We start from the raw sequence: 19,013 nt of genomic DNA on the forward strand, positions 1-19,013 counted from the left end.
AGCTCAGTCTATGAACTCTATCGAATTACTAGCTGTGTTTTTTGTTTGTTTGTTTTTTGCACGACAGTAGTTCACTGCTGATCAAATTATCCTCGTTGTAGAACAAAATGATAAAGAATGGGTACTCTTAAGGTGAAAACTAATTAAAACTATGAATTACAAAATTTCAAAAAAACGAATTTTGCATCATATCTAATCAGTCCTTAGCATCAAATGCAAGAGCACTAAAGTGAAGAAATACAGTGGCCCTTCACATGGTAGAAAGCAATTTCAGTACCTCAAATTCCCCTTATTTTTGTGTATTCGAATGGCACTATGTAAATTTTTAGTTGTAAGATGGAGGTTGGGACCGGTTTTATTTTGATTCTGCCCAGAGTATAGAAAAGTATCATCATGTGGTTTTCTATCAGGAAAAGCTATTTCTAACTCTAAACTCAATTTTTGGTTATTTTTTTTCTGCCATAGAGATTATGGTGAGGGTACTTTGAATTTACTGTGAGCTATCCCTCCACTGCACTCTTCAAGACATCAGTTATTTCAAACTATATTTTATTACTTATAAAAGGTACTCTAGTGATGTGAAGAATCCACCCAGAAGTCATACTCCGACAGTGGAACACCAATGAGCAAACAATAACTTGTCTAAGGATACATGGGAGAATTCTTTATTAATTCAAAACATCTTAAGAAAATCAGTGTAATGCATATGCATTTCACAATAATATTCATAAACCTCCACGATATAGTTAAATGAAAACACTTGTTATTTGATTTACTTTGAAAACTCAGATACACTTAGCGGGAGACGTCTGAGTTTTCTTACATTATTGTCATGCTCAACTCTATTACATGGTAAAAATTGTAGCACTTTCAGGAAGTCTATTATTGTACATAGGTAAATGATAAAATCTATTCAATGGAATAAAACCCAGAAAAACTTAAACTGCAAGAAAAAGAATCTGGATTATCTATTCAGTTATGAGTACCCACAGCTATTTTGGTATTATGAAATAGCCAAGCATGGTTACTCTTGTATTCATGTACTCAGAAACTTTGTGGTCCACTAATAAATGTATTGGTGGAATACAAAATATGGAAATAGATTACTAAATAGAATGATCATGGAAGTAAGAAATTGTACACATTCAAAATGACAAATTTCACAGAATCAAATTCATTAAAATACGTTTTAGTATTTTGCAAACTCTTTAAAATCATACACAAGAAACACTGTGACAAACAGGTTAAAGCTAGAGGGACAACATCAAGTCCTCCACACCACTTCAGCGTTGTATACATTGCTCAGTGGATGGTATATAGGAAAGCATTAAACACGAGTAATAAATAACCTCTTGCTACAATTAACGAGACTAAAATCTTTAAATCCAACATGTTTGCAGGATCTAGGTAAGCATACAGGGTGTGTCAGGGACAGGGGAATCAGTACCGCTTTTACTAAGTGAATATTCAAGCTAACACTGGTTTGGAATTTGACCCATCTCACTTCCTAATTCATTGCATTTTCTTTACAGTATTTGTTAGATTCTTAAATGAAACCTAGTGTTAGTGCTAAGACGTCTGCCAGAGTTGTTTTTATTTATTTATTTTGTTTGTTTGTTTGCTTGCTTTTCTTGTCCAGTAAATGCAGAGTCTGTTTACCTCTAAGACACCCTCCCTGCATGTGCCTATTTGATAGCAGAGAGTTGCAGTTTAACAGGATGCTTTAACCAGGTGATAGGTGAACAGCAACAAGAGGAGCCCAAAGCAAGAGCACTCAGCCTGCTGGCATGTGCCTTTGGTGTCATGTAATAAACTTGGCACTATTCAGGGCTGGACAGGTGGCTCAACAGTTAAGAGCACTTGCTGTTCTTGCAGAGGACCCTAATCCAGTTCCCAGGACTCACATGGGGCCTCAAAAACATTTTTAGCTCCAATTCCCGGGGACTGTTTTGGCCTCTGAGGCCCACACATGGTCACAGACATACACACAAAGGACTCATACACATTAAATGGGAATAAATCTGTACAATAACAAGAAAAGAATAAAACTATTCCTAACAGAAACCCAAAACTCCTACCAGCATGAGAAAACTAGACAAACCCCAGCGGAGCTATGTTCTGCACAAACTGTCAAGGTTCTAGAAAGTCACAGCTGAAAGGAGCCTGAGGAGAGGTGACAACAAATGGTCATGTGATTACAGGAGGGAGGGGCAGAGAGAAGATATTAACTGAAGCCTCTGGATATTGGAGTGGAATACAGACTCAAGGAGTCAACAACATTACTCTTTAATCGCGACTAATGGCTTCCCGGAGGTGCAGACCACACGAGGTCATTCTGTACTATTTTTGTGGTTTTTTTATAACACTGAAAATATTCTAAAATTCAATGCAACTTTTAGTGAACACATAGCCACTATCATCACAGATTCATGATAGAATTGACCAAATCACACTAATATTAAAAAGATGTTTTTGTAATGGTGCTGTATGAAGTTACATTTCTCTCTATCGCCCACTCACATACTTTGTATATTGGTAACTAACTTGACTTTATATTATTCCTGTCACTGGGAATCTTGATTTTATTTCCTATGTCTCCATCTTTAGTGTGTGTGTGTGTGTGTGTGTGTGTGTGTGTGTGTGTGTGTGTGTGTTTCAAGTATGTTTCAAATAATAAGCAAATGAAGTAAAGAGCACAAGAAAAGTTTGTGGGTAATAAATGAGAACAAGATATGACATAACATGTGTATGAAAATGTCATAATGAAACCCTTTTTTGTATGGTAACCTAAAAAGCTAAAGGAAAAATTTGGGGGAAAGCACATTAAAATGACATTGACTACAGCCCTTCCTAAAAATTGTGGCCTGAAGAACTGTGATAAATTACCACAAATTGTTCCCAGGGCCACCCCATAGTTAATATTCTTCATTTTCAGGTGAAGAGACAGATTCAGAAAGGATAATGGCTTTCCTACCATCTCTGGTCATAACGCCACTTGAGATCAACTCAGGCATTTCAAAGGAAATGTGCCCAAACCTGAGGTGGTTTGTTTAATTATCGATTTAAAACATGCAGCTCTAACTATTTAAAAAGCAGAAATGCTGTAAAAAGGTGTAAATCCACAGAAAAATTTGCAACAGGAAACATTTAGCACAAGATATAAGGGAAATTGAATTTCAGATTATACATATAACATTAAGATATTACCTTTGGTTATTATTATCAGTGTTTTCGGTAACTGCTTTCCCCAACTTGGAGCTTTTGCCACAAGAACTGAATGAGTCCCTAGCCCCATTTACCCGACTAAGGCAACACCCCGTTTCCTCAGTGTTTTCATGAGAATGATGGTCTGGAATGCTCACTTACACTGATGGGAAAACATGTCACTTATGACAGTTTAGGACCATATCTGTAAGAGTAATCTTTTTTGAATGTACACAGAAATCCAAGTTTGCTGTTGGAAGCCAATGCTTCTCCATGCACTGTGTGTTGTTGCACTGATACTATAATCTCCCAGATACACTCTAAAGTAAGGTTTGGGATGTTTTAGTGGTAAATGTTTGCAGTTGTGGCAAGTAAAAAATTCCTAAAATTATTACACGTGGTATACTCCTTTCTAAGGATGGCATTGTATATTGACCAGAAATTTAAAACCAGAAAAGAATATTCAAATAGATGAAAAAATGTACTTTTGAGATCGGTCATTGACTGGCAATCTAAATAGAGAGGCAAGCCAATCTTTTGGCATTCTTTCCTATTTCAAAATAATATGCTAATATATAAGCTTAAAGTATTCAAAATTCATGTCATGGTGGGTTCTAGGTATGTCTTCTAGGTGTTTAAAAACAAATTGGTGGTTTTTTTTTAAAAAAAAAAACTTATTTTCCTATGGTTTATTTTAAATTCTTTCCATTTAAAAATCTTCACCAAAGCACCATTTTTTTTTTAATTTGTTTCGAGTGTAGTTTCTACAATTACAATGTGACTTTTTCGGAGAAGATCAAAGAATTAGAGAGAAAAAAGAAGAGACTTAAATTAAGATTCAAGCATTATTTTAAATCAGAACAATAGGGAGAGACATGTATTTGTTTTCAGCAAATAAGCCTTTACCTAACTCTACAGTCCTTTGACACTGAACTATCAAATAAATACAGCACGTACTTCACACTAGGAGGCATTGGAGGGCACTAATACACATTCCAGGCACAGTGACTCACTGCTAGAACTGGTCATATATAAATATTGTACGAACTTTTTTGAAGACCATACTAAAATTTTGACTTTTGTATTTCATATTTTCAGTATCAAAATTCCAGTTTTGCTTCTATTCATATGTGCCTTGTCATACTTTCAGAGCATCTATGATAACCTTGGATAACATCATAGTAAGCCAGAAAGAGAAGAGACATCCATCCAGTATTAGCATATCTATGTGGAAGATCTATCTCCAAAGACCTGTATCTCCAAGGCACCTCTATATACATCATCTTCACCGCTTACTTTTCTTTCCATAATAGATTCACCTAGAGACAGGTACTATAGAAAGTGCATTCACTCTTCTGTATGCATTTGCAGATTCTAACAAGAGACACAGTCATCTTGGCAATCTAAAACACAAAGGTGCTTTGTTTTAAAGTGCTAGCATTTCCCCAGGGAGCTATTTACTCACTAGGAATGAAATCAGACTTGGATAAAGCAAATGTTGTGCTCTTGAAATGGTGGCAGAGACACCTGTTGAGGGTTTTGTTTGTTTATTATAGCTCTGAGATTTAAATAGAAGAAATCATACCATACTTTAAAAACTGGCATAGTCATAAGTCCACAGACACACTCTTCAAAACTTAAAACATTCTGAAATGAAATAAGGATCCCTGCTCCCCCCCCACCCCCGCCCCGAAATAGCAATTTAGCACAGCACAGAACTTCTCACACAGCATGGCTAATGACACGGAGTGTGCAAATGTGCTCTAGAACCTTCTCAACAAAACTACTTAACCCGGGTTCCAAAAGACACAGCAACTGTGAAATGCAAACACAACAAATGCCCAGGTTAAAGATGAGTACTCTATATGAAGGCCCTTAACATTTACATTTGGTAAAATATTAGATGCATTGTCAAACAGACAACCCACCAAATAGTCCAGAGCATCTTGTAAAGATAACCCATGATAGTAGGTCACCAGCATCCACAGTAACAACAGGAATATAAAGTCTACACTGAAAACAATTTCTCATGCAGGCTATCATAGTATATTACATATCTCCTGGTATGTGCACCAATTCATTGTGCCTCAAACACGGAAACACGTATGATGCCATATTCTATATGGGGGTACACATAATAGTAGCATAATAAACACTAATCAAGAAAATAAGTAAATGATTTTGAATGATGGGACTTCAAAATGGAAGCAATGACACTCTTTTTAAGTTTTCTTGACTCTTTAGGAAAAAAATAGGATTTTTTGTAAACATCTTTACAACTATCTTTTTCTCAACATTTTACTGAAACTATTCAAATAGTAAATATCTAGGTGACATGAATAGAGCACATCTTAAATACACTAATACTTTCAGAAACAAACAGGCATTTATTAAAAGATGACTATTATAAATATTTTCTATCTGCATTTTAACTATGTTTTCATAAATAATGTATTTAAAAGTGCTGAACATGGTAGGATAGTCAGCGACGCCAGTGTAAACAGAACATTTGTTTTCTACTCTGCAATTTTTTTTAAAATCCCATTTTGTCAAACACTGCAACAGTTAAAATATTTGCATAGGGAATAGGTAATAGCCCTTTTAATCATAGCTCCTGAATTCTATATAAGTTAGAAAATCATACTCATTAAAAAAAAACAATTCTTGAAATGTTTTAAATTTATGGAAAAAGAAACATGATGCCAACCTTTCAAGTAAAATAAATTTAAAAAGAAAACTCCAAACTTTTCTTTTTAAAAAAATATGTTTAATAAATTAAAAAATGAGAGGTAGTTAAAAATGACAAATAAAACCTATAATTTTATTATCATCCTTAATATAAGGCCAGTATTCTCAGTGGATATAAATCTTTTTAAATCTTCCATTTTTTAGATTACTTAACATTATATTCATTGAGTTTAAGATTAAAAAAATAGTCCTGGGGATATTGATATTGAAAGATAAGACCTTGATATAAATATGACAATTGTAATTTTGGTTTTGTGAACAATGCGATACTATTCTGAAGGTCAGAAATACATGCCAAGGTCAGGTGAGTATTTCATGTAAAGAGTTACTGTAATTACAAAAAAATAATATTGGCAGCTAAAAGGTTTGAGCACTGTACTGCCTTTTAGTTGTGGATGAGGGTTGATTGTTTTGAACAATGTTAAAATAAGTCTTTCTTGAGATACTACATGAAAACAGTTAAGGTCTGACATCGAAGGTTTTCATCTTCATAACTCCTTGTAAAGTGTTGCTTAGGAAAAACTTAAGCTTTTCACTGGATTATATGTTCAAGGTGAATATGCCACATGCCAGGTGCAGGTCCTCAAGGTGTTTTTTGCAGTGCTACATGTAGGCATTCCTTATGAAATCTTTTCCTTTATATTCCCAAACTGGATTATCAGGCATATTATTGTTCTTTTGCTGACATACATAAGTTTACACAACTATTTTAGAACTGGAGGGCCATTCTATAATAAATTAATGACATTATTGGACATTTGATATATACATAGACTCATTTCTTGTTTTATACCTAAAAACAGTATCACTCTTGGATTTTTCAACGAGATAGGATATCTTCAGATTGTTTTGTGCTTTTTAAAATTTTCTTATCATTGGTAAGGTTTTGTTGTTGTTAGTTTCTTTCTTGTTTTTTTTTTTTAAACATAGCAAACTCTTCTGTAATGAAAATGCTAGAGTTTGGGCAGTGAACAACCAGAGGAGTCTCAGACTAAGATCTCTCAACAGGCAGAGATAAACAGCTACTTTTTCTTTCATGGACAGAAAAATTGGCTTCAAAGTCCAAGTGCTAAACATAGTATGTAGCATGGTTAAATATCACAGTTACATGTTTAAAATAGCCTTTTTTGTATCAGATTATGCTTAAAAATGCAAACCACAGCCAATTTGTTGGCAATTGTTTCTAAGAGACCATATTGCACAAAAGTCCTTAAATACAGGTATAAGGTATGCGACTGATTAAATAGTACAGCTAAGCGGCAGACAAAGCAGGTGTACTTTGCACATGCGGCCTCTGGAGATGCACTAGGAGTCTGTTCAGAGGACTAGGAACACAGTTTGCTTGCAAGTAGAACAAGTGTTGAATCAGACAAACATAATTTGGCAATTCATTGTCTTATATAGGCTTTTCTCCAAACCGAATCATGGGTAACCTCAATAAAAATGGAGACAAAGACCTTCATGGCTGTCTCTCGACAGCAGCCGAAGGGTGCCAACCTGGAGTTCTCCAGGAACTCAATTTCTGATGCCATTTAACTACTTATATTTTCTGTCCCAGCCCTCTGAAATGATTTTGGTTTTGGCCTTTCAAATGAAAATTAAGATTCAGAAGAAGAGGTGGCAGTACTTTCAACAAAAGCTTTATAGATCTGCGAGTTCAAGAATCTTGGGAAAGAATCCCTGTGCATCAGAGTGTAGATCTGCAGCTGGGCATCTTCGTACATGTGAGGGCTAGGGTCCAGCAGGTTCCTGTTGATCACCTCCCTAACTCGAGAATCCAGACTGACCTGAAATGGAACAGGCACAGATATGTCTGTGTGGTTTGCAAATGACATTTCAGAGAGACTTCATTGATTAAGTCTGACACCCACAACCCCAGAGATGGTCCTTTCAAAGACTAAGTAATAATTTGAGATTTTTCCCCCCTTCTAATGCTGAATTAAACAACAGCAAAAAGGAAAAAGAAAAAAAAAAAAGGAGGAGGAGGAGAAGAGGAAGAAAAAGAGAAGAGAAAAAATGTGGTTGATAGCTATCTTGGCTTCTTTGTGTTTATCTTCTCCATGCATTACTGAGTGCCAGAGAATAATCAGACTGCTATCCACCCCTCCTTTCCTGTGATTTCGAAGGTGACTCCATTGTCAATTGGATACAATTCTGAAGGCAGAAGGGTGTTCTCTAACCAAAATCAGCACACATGTCATACATGGTACTCATTACTTTCATATTCTAGTGGGTCTCACCAAGACAAGGGTTCGAAAGCACAAGCCATGGACGAGTAGAGTAAAGCAGAAACAGTGATAGGTCTAAAGTAATAACCACATGGCACCATCTAGGAAATGGCTTTAAAAGGTCTCTACCAAACAGAAATTAGGATAATGAAGCATAATGGTTTTTTTTTTTTTTTTTTTTTTTTTTTTTTTTTTTTTTTTTTTTGCAGCGGGGTTGGGGGGGTGGGAGACAGGGTTTCCCTGTGGCTTTGGAGGCTGTCCTGGAACTAGCTCTTAGAGACCAGGGTGGTCTCGAACTCACAGAGATCCTCACAGTGTTTTAAAAAGTATATGGAAATTAAATTCAGTTAAAAAAAATTAGTATTCCATCACATGCCCTTCTTACTGGACCATTCACCTGGGACACAAAGGGCATGTTAGGAAAGTAGGAATAAATAAAGAGCACTAAGGCCAAGATTAGGGGAGCAGATCAAACGATCTGTCCTGAAAGCCCATGTTGGAAAAAAACACACTAATGTAGGAGGCTTCGATCCCCAGCCCAGTCAAAGGAGGAGAAGAAATAGAAAACCCTACAGGAGACAAAACAATCACCCAGGGCTGCATGTTGGTGGCACATGCCTTTAATCACTCAGGGAAGCAGAGGTAGGCAGGAGGATCTCTGTGAGTTCAAGGCCAGCCTAGTCTACAGAGTGAGTTCCAGGACAGCCAGAGCTACACAGAGAAACCCTGTCTGAAAAAAGAAAACAAAACAAAAAACAGGAAAAAACCAAAAAACAAAAAACCAATCACCCAGAGTGTTGATTGCTTTCAACTGTGACCAGGGTGTTGCTGTGCACGGCTGACTATCTCTTAACACACACAGCCTTTTGGGTTTATACTGAAACGCCTTGGCATAACCATGTTGTGGCAGCCATCTTAATTCTGGCTGCTTTTCTCTTCCACAGACAGGATGGTGTGCTGTCCACAGTGATGTGGGAATGAGGCTACACAGATCTCATCTTGTTCCTGAACACCACGCGTGTTAGATTGATGGACAATCTAAAGGGCAGCTTGCTAGATTCGACAGGAAACGGAGATCAGCAATGAGTTTGCTCAGTTTGACCTAACCAGTTTATGCCTAGAAAAATTTACCCACCTCTTAGCTGGGCTCCACATTCTTCTTTCTTGGGAATTCTCTTTTTAGAGACATGTTTTGTAAATGAGCTCTTTACTTTTTTTGCTTTTTCAGGGCATATGAAGTCACCACCAACAACAAAGTAATAAAATTGTAGAGCTCTCCCCCAAGCTTTTTACCTTCTCTAAAGATATTTTTTGTCTGTGTCTACCCAGTAAAATATATTGGCATTGGAGTTTAACCTGGCTCATCTTATTCTGGAATGTCATTGTCAGGTGACATCCTGCCAAACACACACACACTTAGGTTTGCTCTTACTTTTAAACTTGAGAGAACTTTTTGATTTAGTGGAGAAGAAAACTGAAGATCTATGACCAAGAAGAGAGGTTCATTTACTTCCTAACAGTATAGTGAAATCTAGTGTAACAATTACTTATTGGTGTCACATTAGTTATCTTAAGACAAAGCCTAACTTATTATTTTTGAACATTAACAGCAATGAAATATGGAAACACCGTACAGCACAATATTTGGGGGAAGAGGGAGCTCTAGGTTTGATTGAAAGAGTCCACCTTGACAAGTAAAGTGGAAGGGCAGTTGAGGATGATTCCTAATGCATGTGCACTGATAGGCTTGTGTACACACACACACACACACACACACGCGCGCACACGCACACGCACACGCACGCACACGCACATGCACACACACGCACTCACGTGCACGTGCACACACACATGTACGCTTCAAAGACTGGCTTTTTGGACAAATGACCCAGGCGGCTCTCAGGCACATGGTCCTAGCATCATGGTTTAAAAAGGGTCACCCGCTTTAAAACATAGCAACTTGATTCTGCAGAGCACTAGTTCTGCAAAGCAAGCACCTGTCACATACCATTTGGCCGGAGATAAATGATCAAAGCCCAATGGGGAGACGCTGAATGGAAAGCTTATTAACCTACCCATAGAAATCTAGGCATTAATGGTCTTGAGAGTGGGCCCCCTTAGAGTCACCCTGGTCTCAGAAAGGCCACCTCAGTGTTCTCTAGATTCTTACCTCTTTCGGCGAAAGTATAGAAATGTAGTCTTCATATATCATCCTGGCCTTTTCTTCAACGAGTTTTTTGTTCTGCTCTTTCTTTAAGTCTTCGCAGGCTAGCCAGAAGAGTAGGTTCTCCTCGCTGTATTCTGTTCGGAGGAACTCTCGGAAAAGGTTTCTTCCTGCAGGAGCCTTCATCATTTTGTCAAAATTCTGAGACCAGGACAAGACTTCATCTGCAGTGGGGTTTTGGCTGTGGAGACAGAATGAAGCCATTAGGAGCAACTTCCACACCTGTGAATGCCAGCCTAGGAAGGGGCTGGTGGTTTGAAATTCTTTGTCACGTGCTGCCCTCTAATGGTCATATTCGGCTATTACGTCTGGCTTGATCTGAGGGACAGTTACCAGTCCTGAGTCTTGACAAATGACCCCATAGGTGCAAGATGCAGGGATCAGAGCTGAGGGTTAGAACAGTAAGGAGCTATATACCACATGCCCATAGCTGTCAGACAATCCTAAAGAATCCTGCAAGTGGTGATGCTTCCTAGAAATTTGTTGTAAATGGACGGGAACATTCTGTGAATAACCTTTCTTTCTACCTCTTTTGCATTGTGTAACCATAAGAAAGAGTGGATTTTTCATCTCCAGTACCCATTACTTATTATTTACACCACCTAAAATAAGAATATGTTTTGTGCACTTGTCAAAAATATGCCCAAATGCTCAAAGTATTCCTTGGAAAGCAGAGGATTTTTGGAACAGCATGAAGGATTTTCTGGACAATTATATTTAATAAAGATCACTACTTCATTGCCAAAACCACCAGTCACTATCCATTTGCCCTTACACCAAAGAAGTAGAAGCTCAAAGCTTGCAGATTTTTTTTTATTTTTAAGATGATCCGGAATCTTGGCTTTTGACTTCCTTAATTTTCTACCAAGGTATCTTAAATAAACTTGCAGCTGTCCCATAATACCTGAAGCCCTCCATTCATCTACAGCATTACATTTGGAGCTGTGAAGACTGGCTAAGTGGGCAAAGGGCTTTCTATGCATGAGAACCTGAGTTTGAATACCCAAGCCCCCATAAAAGCCAGGTGATGTGCTCCACACCCCAGTGCTTGGGGTAAGGGGTGGAGATAGCCAAATGCCAAAGACTCCAGATTCAGTGAGAGACCCTGCTTTAAAAAAAGGGGGGGTTGGTAGAGAGTGATACAGGAGATCACTTGATTCTCACCTTTAATGTCTATTCATCACATGAAAATCCACACATGAAAGAGCACATCCACTCACATGTGAATATGTGAATATACACAGCTGTAACACTTTCTCTTTCTCTTTCTCTCTCAATAAAAAATTAAATGTACAGGTGTTTAACATCACATTGAAACTCATACTGAAACTTCTATAAAAAGCAAAAAAGGGGGGCTTTATAATTAAGTGAACCATTGGCTTATAACTAGGTTTTCTCCCCCAGCATTGCATTTCAATTTCTTGTTTCGGAAAGACTTGGTTAAAAATCTGTTCTGGTAGCTATAAAACCAGGAGCTGGCAAGCTAGGTGTTTTTACTGGTTGATTTTTGGTAATCCGGTGTGTGTGTGTGTGTGTGTGTGTGTGTGTGTGTGTGTGTGTGTGTGTGCATTTGTGTGCATGTGCTTATGTGTGGGTATGCATGTGTTTTTGCACACACGTGCATATGTATGTATGTATGTATGTTATGTATGTGTGTGGTTCTATGCATGTGAGTATGTTGTGTATGTGTGCATGTGTGTTTGCATGTGTGTGTGTGTGTGTGTGTGTGTGTGTGTGTGGTGTTCAGATTCTTATAAAATGAATACAAATTTTAAAATAGTTCTAGCCAAGACTAGTAAAAGTAAGGCATTTTTCTTCAGTAATTACTGCAATAATCTTCATTGAACTAACAGAGAAAATAAACTAAGACAATGCTTGGCCTTGTAACATAGTTAATAAAAACCTGGTCAAAACTAATTGCAATCATATTCCAGGCTGAGCTGCCGTTCATTCCATAGACCACAAGAGATGATGCTTTGGCATGGGGTGGGCACAACTGCCATTAAACACAGAGATTACTCCAGCCTGGCCATCACACTCACCACTCCTCTAGGACTTGGATGTTCTCCATTTTTGTGGTGTGTGGGGGTCTCCCCGAAGAGTCTCCTCTTTCCTCATTCCTGACGGTGAGGCTGCAATGTAACAGACTTTGTCAAGGAAATTGCAAAGAGGCAGAGGAAAGTATTTCATTCATAGGAGAAACAGACCATAGCAGATTTTACTGCCAACCATGTGGGGTTATTTAAAATACAGAAAGCAGAATAACACTTTTAAATGGTGTTGGAGAGTTAGAGTTGGTAAGTCTATACCAACTTAACAAAATCATAAAATAAATCAGAACCCACACATGGATTATCACTGTCTAATATGACTTCATTATTACATAAATTACTTAAATTCTTTTACATAAGTGTACCTTTTTAACCTCAACACTGGACATGCGTTAATATATTTGATGTATTGTTGTGTTACCTTTAAAAGTGGAGAGTCATTTTGATTTTTGCTTAGTTCTGTTCGGTTTTTCTCATTTATTTTCTCCCTATTAGTAGCTAAGAAGATAGAATATATCAGAAGCCAATACAGATTTAGCACCTTTTTAACCATCCTTCCCTTCATTCCATATTTTGTCATCAATACCATCATTCCTCCAGGCCCTTCCTAAAGTTTGAGCAACTGTATTGGGTTCTATGTCAGACAATCTCCAGTGTCTTGGGAGAGGCAAGGAAGCAATTTCGAGGGTATGGAGCAGGAGACCACTGGGTGAGGGTGATGGTCATTTTCCATCGTCACCTGGACAGGATCCAGAACCATCTGGGAGATGGGACTCTGGCCATGCCTATGGTGGAAACACCTTGCTTATGTTCATCGATGTGGAAGAACTAACTTTACCTGTGGGCAGGACCACTCTTCAGCCGGAAGTCCTGTACTCTATAAACATGTTTGCATCCAGCCCCTCTATTTCCTTACTATGGGTTTGACAAGACAGTTGCTTCAAGCTCCTGTTGACTGGATCTCCCCACCATAATGGACCATACCTTGAACTGTGCGCTAAACTAAGCTTTCTCCTATACTCTGCTTTTACCCATGTATTCAGTCACGGGAATAGGAATGAAGCTGAGGCTTGAGGGGAAGGCTCCAAGTCACTGTGACATAGAATGAGATGCTGGGGACTAGGAAAGCCCCATGTGTTCTATTAGAACAGGAAGAATTGCTAGATTAAGGAAAGCTGCAGCTTAACGGTGCCTCATGGAAGAGACCGGGGAAAACGAGAGGCAGTGGTATGACCACTGCCAAGTCAAGGGAAGGTGGGATGGTTCCAGGGCTTAGCTGGTTAAAGCTCTCATCTGGTGTGAGAGAGGGTGGGAGGATGACTCAGTGGTCCTTCCTCTGTAGAAACTCAAGCTCCTGAGTTTAAAACCTGATATTTCTGTCCAGAAGATATCAGGCTTCATGGGAACCCATCAGAAGAAACTGAAGGTCCCATAACACCTCTTTCATTGGCTCATTCATTCATTTACTACCAGAAGTGATGAAAAGTTTTTTGTAGTGAGACCATTCCCTTTGTGTTAAATGTTACTATCCTCATTGTAAAAGAAAGTACAAGTCAGAGTGGTCTTCTAGGCTGATCAAAAGCAGCGTACCAGCTGTGTGGTATGGCTATAGTTTGAACCCTGTAACTCTGCGTTTTTACTGAGTGCTTCTGTATACATAAGGCCTTCTGTTAGGTACCGTCATCAGAAACCGCTAAATATGGCTGTGGTACAAAGCAAGCCTTTGGAGGTAGGGAGGTATCCATGAGTAGTACTTCCCAGCCTAGAAACTCTGGCTGGAGAAACTGAGAGATGGTGGCTCATGAATATGCTCTTGACATTCAGATTGTGGGAGGAAAAGATGGAGAGAATGCATCATAGAAAGGAATCTAAAGAATTCAGGTTCCATAGGATGGTGGTGGTGCACACCTTTAATCCCAGCACTCTGGAGGCAGAGGCCAGCCTGGTCTACAGTGTGAGTTCCAGGACAGCCAGGGATACATAGTGAAACCCTGTCTTGGAAAACAAAAAACAAACAAAAGAAAAAAAGAAGTCATGTTCCTACTGGTGATGCCAAGCTACCTTTGAGTCTGACTAGGTAGGAAAATTAATTTTGGCAAAAGTACATCCTTTGGAGAAAAGAGACTAATTGACCTTGGGAAGGATTCTTTAATCAAAAGCACCATCAACCTCAAAGAAAAAACTAAACTTAACAGTGAAGTACAGTAAATTTTTCTCCTCCCAGTTTTTGGGGCAGCGGCAATCTTACTGGTATAGAGCCACCAGAGAATGCTGTGGCAAGCTTGCTGGTATAGAGCCAGGAGAGAATGTAAAACTCTGAAAAAAGTGGCAGAGTCCAAAGACTCCAGAAAGCTGTTTGGTTCCAAGATGCACCAATACTGGCAACAGCCCAAAGACTAGCTTGATTTCAGTACAGTGCAGCCAGGGGAGAGGGACTCACAGAAAGCAGTGGTATCCAATTTAGTGTCAGCACTATGGATGTGCTTGATGTCCAGGGTAGCCTAGGAAACCTTTGATACCTGCAACCCCTTTAGGTATGGCATGCATCATTGATGACATTCATCACTTACTCTTTGAGTGAAGGTATTTCTCTGGAATTTGAGCGTGTGTTTGGGTGAGACACACCACAGACATCATTCTGTCAAATTCCCCCCACATATATCAAATGTGGACCTTTTGTGTCCCAGAGACTGTACCACACAAAACCCAGGTCACCGATCATTTTATGCAACATCTTAGAAATGTCTTCCATCTATGAGACTGCTGTAGAGCAACTGATCTGGAGTCAATGTGTTGAATCATACGCCGCCTCTGAGCATAAATCCTGGCTCTTGTGTCTGTTCCTGCGATGTTTACAAACATCTCAAATGGTACCATATTAGAGCCATCAGTATGAAACACTGGGTTGTGTTTACACCTCTCATGTCTACAGATGGTAAAATATGGACACACATTTGGGCTAAAATTAGTTATGACAGACACTCAGTAAATGCTTAACTGTTCACGGAGGGTGCCATTCTTAATTTAATACTGGGTATGGTCTTAGCCTTCAATAAAAAACTCAACTTAAGCTGTGCTGCCTTAGGAAAATAGGACAAGCATCCCCAGAGACATCAGGCTAGGTAAAGTAGCCAAGTGGCTGAGTTTTGGGATTGACTGGGAGACTACGTCTCAGAGTAAGTTACACACACACACACACACACACACACACATACACACACACACACACACACACACACACACACACACACACCCATATGTGCACCCCCAGAGAGAGAGGGGAGAGAGAGAGAGACAGAGAGACAGAGAGACAGAGAGAGAGAGAGGGGGGAAAGGAAGATGAAGCACCAACAATGTCTCCTAGAGTTTGAGCTAGAGAAAATGAGGAAGAACATGTTTCTGGTCTGGCTGCCTATCATTTTCACTTGGTTCTGCTCTGAAGATTCCTGGGCATGGGGCTGATTTCAAAGGTAATAAATCACTGCTCATATTTTCTCTAAACTTCTCAGTGATCTATGTGTTTGAAAAGGTTAAGAAGGAAGACCAACAAACATAAGAGTTGTGAATTCTCAAAAAGATGTGTGTGTTAATTGTCCATTTGACAGACTCTAGAATCACTGGGGAGATGGGCCCCTGGACATTCATATGGGGGGGTTATCTTGATTATATTAGTTAGTGTAAGGAGGCCCATACTTGATTGCGGATGAGACTACTCTAGTAGGGGATTCTAGACTACATAAAATGGGGAAGTGAGTTGCACATTAAAACACATTCATTGGTATTTCTTGACCATGGATGTGATGTGAACTGCTGCTTCAAGCTCCTGATATGTTCATTTCCTGGTCATGATGGACTGTACCTGAACTGTAAGCCGGAATCAGCCGTTTGCTCCTTAAGTATGTGGGGTTTTTTTTTTCCTTCTTCATTTTCAGGTAGGTAACTTTAATTTTTTTTAAGATTTATTTTTTAATTATATATACTGTGTTCTGTCTGCATGTATCCCTGCAGGCCAGAAGAGGGCACCAGATCTCATTACTGATGGTTGTGAGCCACCATGCAGTTGCTGGGAATTGAACTCAGGACTTCTGGAAGGCCAGCTAGTGTTGTTAACCACTGAGCCATCTCTCCAGCCCCCAGGTACATAACATTTTAAATTAACATTTCTATCTTCTTATCTAAGATACAAAGAGAATGAGACACACCCACAGTGCTCACTGTTGGAATCTCCATCAAAGCGTATCTACTTCCGGGATGCGAAACTTCAACAACCCTACCAAAGCAAGCATGGAGACTTACTGGAGATTCTCAGGCCTGATGACCTTGAGAAGGGAGGAAATTCGACTAGTACATTTCAGAGAACAAGAAAAGCAGGCTCTGTTTACAGATGGTGGTCTGTTTGGAAAGAGCAGTGTGAATTGTGGGGCAAGAGAGACACCTGAAGCTGGAGGTGGCTCTCCTCGCCTGTTATCAGAAATAGAGCACACTCTACTCTGGAAGTCGGTCAGCCACTGTAAGAAAATTATCAGTCCTTAGAAACAACGCTTGAAGAAAGTGGTACATATCGTGAAACCTTTGCAGTTGCCATGGCGATGGTGGAACAGCAGATGATCACAAACAAATATTCATGCAAAATGCAGTGAGGAATCAGTAAAGTGCACACATTTAGTCCATTGTGACAACAAATCTCCAGAAAGGCACCACTCTCATCAGGGAATAGGGATTGGTTACTAACCAACACCATTTCATTTGCAAGGACACAATTTGCTCAGGCCGACTCCCACACTGCCTCCAACTGCAGCAGGCTGGTTCAGACCATATCCTCTAACTTCTGGCCTCATGCAAGCTTTGCCTTGCACCATGCCCACTGCCTCTTCTTCTAAAAGATGTCCAGGATGCTTCACCTTTTTAGTTATCCACCAAAATATGCTCATCTTAGAGAAAAGCTATGGGAGGGGCATATCAGATTGCTAAGTGCCCTTCTCCAAAGCATGGGGCACACAGAACACAGCACACTTATACAATAGCAAACAAATCATGAATATATCAAAGTCAGACAGCAGCCAGGATGCCTTCAATTTCAGGTGGGGGATAAGTCAGTTTCAAAAGTGAGGATGTAGACATCTCCATGTCTGCATTTTTGTAATATAACTTGTTTTGAGTGACATGTCAAGAACAGATAGTTTGAAATTTGTGTCTGGAACTGTCATGTAACACGCATGTATAATTTTGGCATATTTAGTGAAATGTTGAAGACAACAAAACTCCTGCGTTTGAGGATGTAGCCCAATTGGTGGAATGCCTGCCTAATAGGCACGAAGTCCTGAATTCAATTCCCAGCACCACATAACACCAAGCTCAGTGGTGAATGCCTGTAGTCCTAACACTAGGGATGTGAAGGCTAGACAATCAGAGGTTGAAGGTCAACCACGGCTAAGTTTATTCAAGGCCAGCCTACACTGTGTAGATCCAGTCTCAAGAGGATCAACCAATCACACCACATCAAATTACAAAGGCTCTTCCGTTTTTTCAATCATGTTGTAAATGCCTGGGGTAAGACAACATGCAATTAAAGTTGCTTCCACTAGATGGCTGTGTTTCCTTTAGAAATGCAAAGTTAAGTGCGAAGAAAGATGGAAAATCTTTCTGAGTCAAAGTAACCTTGTTTTTTTTTGGGGGGGGGGAATAAATATTTTCTTTCATGTAAGACATTTTGATGATTCTGCTGTTGCAAGGAATTTGATAATAATTGTTCGGTTTTTCTGTGGATATATTAATCAAGATGGAGGAGGAGGGTGGATTTTCCCCTTGAGCTGTGTGCAAACCTGAGATTACATTCCTTTTTCTGTTTTCAGAATGAAGACTCCCTGGCCAAAGTCGCTTGATTTGGGAATACTTTAGTCTTAAAAGATGCTGGCATTTCTGGGTATGCTGGTGCATGCCTTTACTCCCAGCACTCAGTTGGGAGGCAAAAGCAGGTGGATCTCTGAGTTCAAGTCCAGCCCAAGGCTACAGAGAGAAACCCTATCTTGAAAACAAACAATATCAATGAAATGATGCTGGCATAATCTTATTAACATTATCACTATGCTTTCCAATAACAAGTCATTTTGTACTGTATATGGGTATGGAAAATGGCCACATATACTTAGAGAAGGTTTTAGCTAACAAAGGGTGGCTAAAAGTATATATATATATATATATATATATATATATATATATATATCCATTGGCATAAAAATTTACTCTATGCCAGGCATAGTGGCACATGTTTTTAATTCTGGCGCTTGGGAGGCAGAGGCAGGTGGATCTCTATGAGTTTTAGGCCAGCCTCATCTACAAAGTAAGTTCCAGAAGAGCCAAAGCTACACTGTGAAACAGTGCCTTGAAAAACATAAAAAACAAACAAACAAAAACATTTACTTTGTTTTAATACACAGAAAACAAAGACATATTTTTTCAGCCCAACTCAATTTCTCTTTGTTCTTGATTTTTCTACATACATAACCACGCTTTTAAAGACACGTTTTAGAAAAATGTCCTTTTTATCTGTATTAAATT

The 19,013-nt window shown here is 39.1% G+C and overlaps 1 protein-coding gene across 3 annotated transcripts in view; it reads right to left on the minus strand.

The window, feature by feature from the left end:
- Positions 1–643: 643 nt before the first annotated feature.
- The window catches only part of Rgs17 (regulator of G protein signaling 17), an 85,874-nt gene continuing 67,504 nt past the window's right edge, over positions 644–19,013 (minus strand). For 2 of the 3 annotated variants that reach the window (XM_027401029.2, XM_027401030.2), the window contains exons 3-5: positions 12,447–12,536; positions 10,351–10,585; positions 644–7,739 (exon numbers count right to left, since the gene is read on the minus strand). In XM_027401029.2, coding sequence (XP_027256830.1) covers positions 7,551–7,739; positions 10,351–10,585; positions 12,447–12,536 — 514 coding nt within the window. In that variant the 3' untranslated portion in view covers positions 644–7,550. Of the gene's footprint in view, positions 7,740–10,350; positions 10,586–12,446; positions 12,537–12,876; positions 12,954–19,013 lie in introns of all 3 variants that reach the window. The other variant, XM_027401031.2, reaches the window with a different exon arrangement.

The sequence above is a fragment of the Cricetulus griseus genome, chromosome 2 (assembly GCF_003668045.3).
Source record: "Cricetulus griseus strain 17A/GY chromosome 2, alternate assembly CriGri-PICRH-1.0, whole genome shotgun sequence".
NCBI lineage: Eukaryota > Metazoa > Chordata > Mammalia > Rodentia > Cricetidae > Cricetulus > Cricetulus griseus.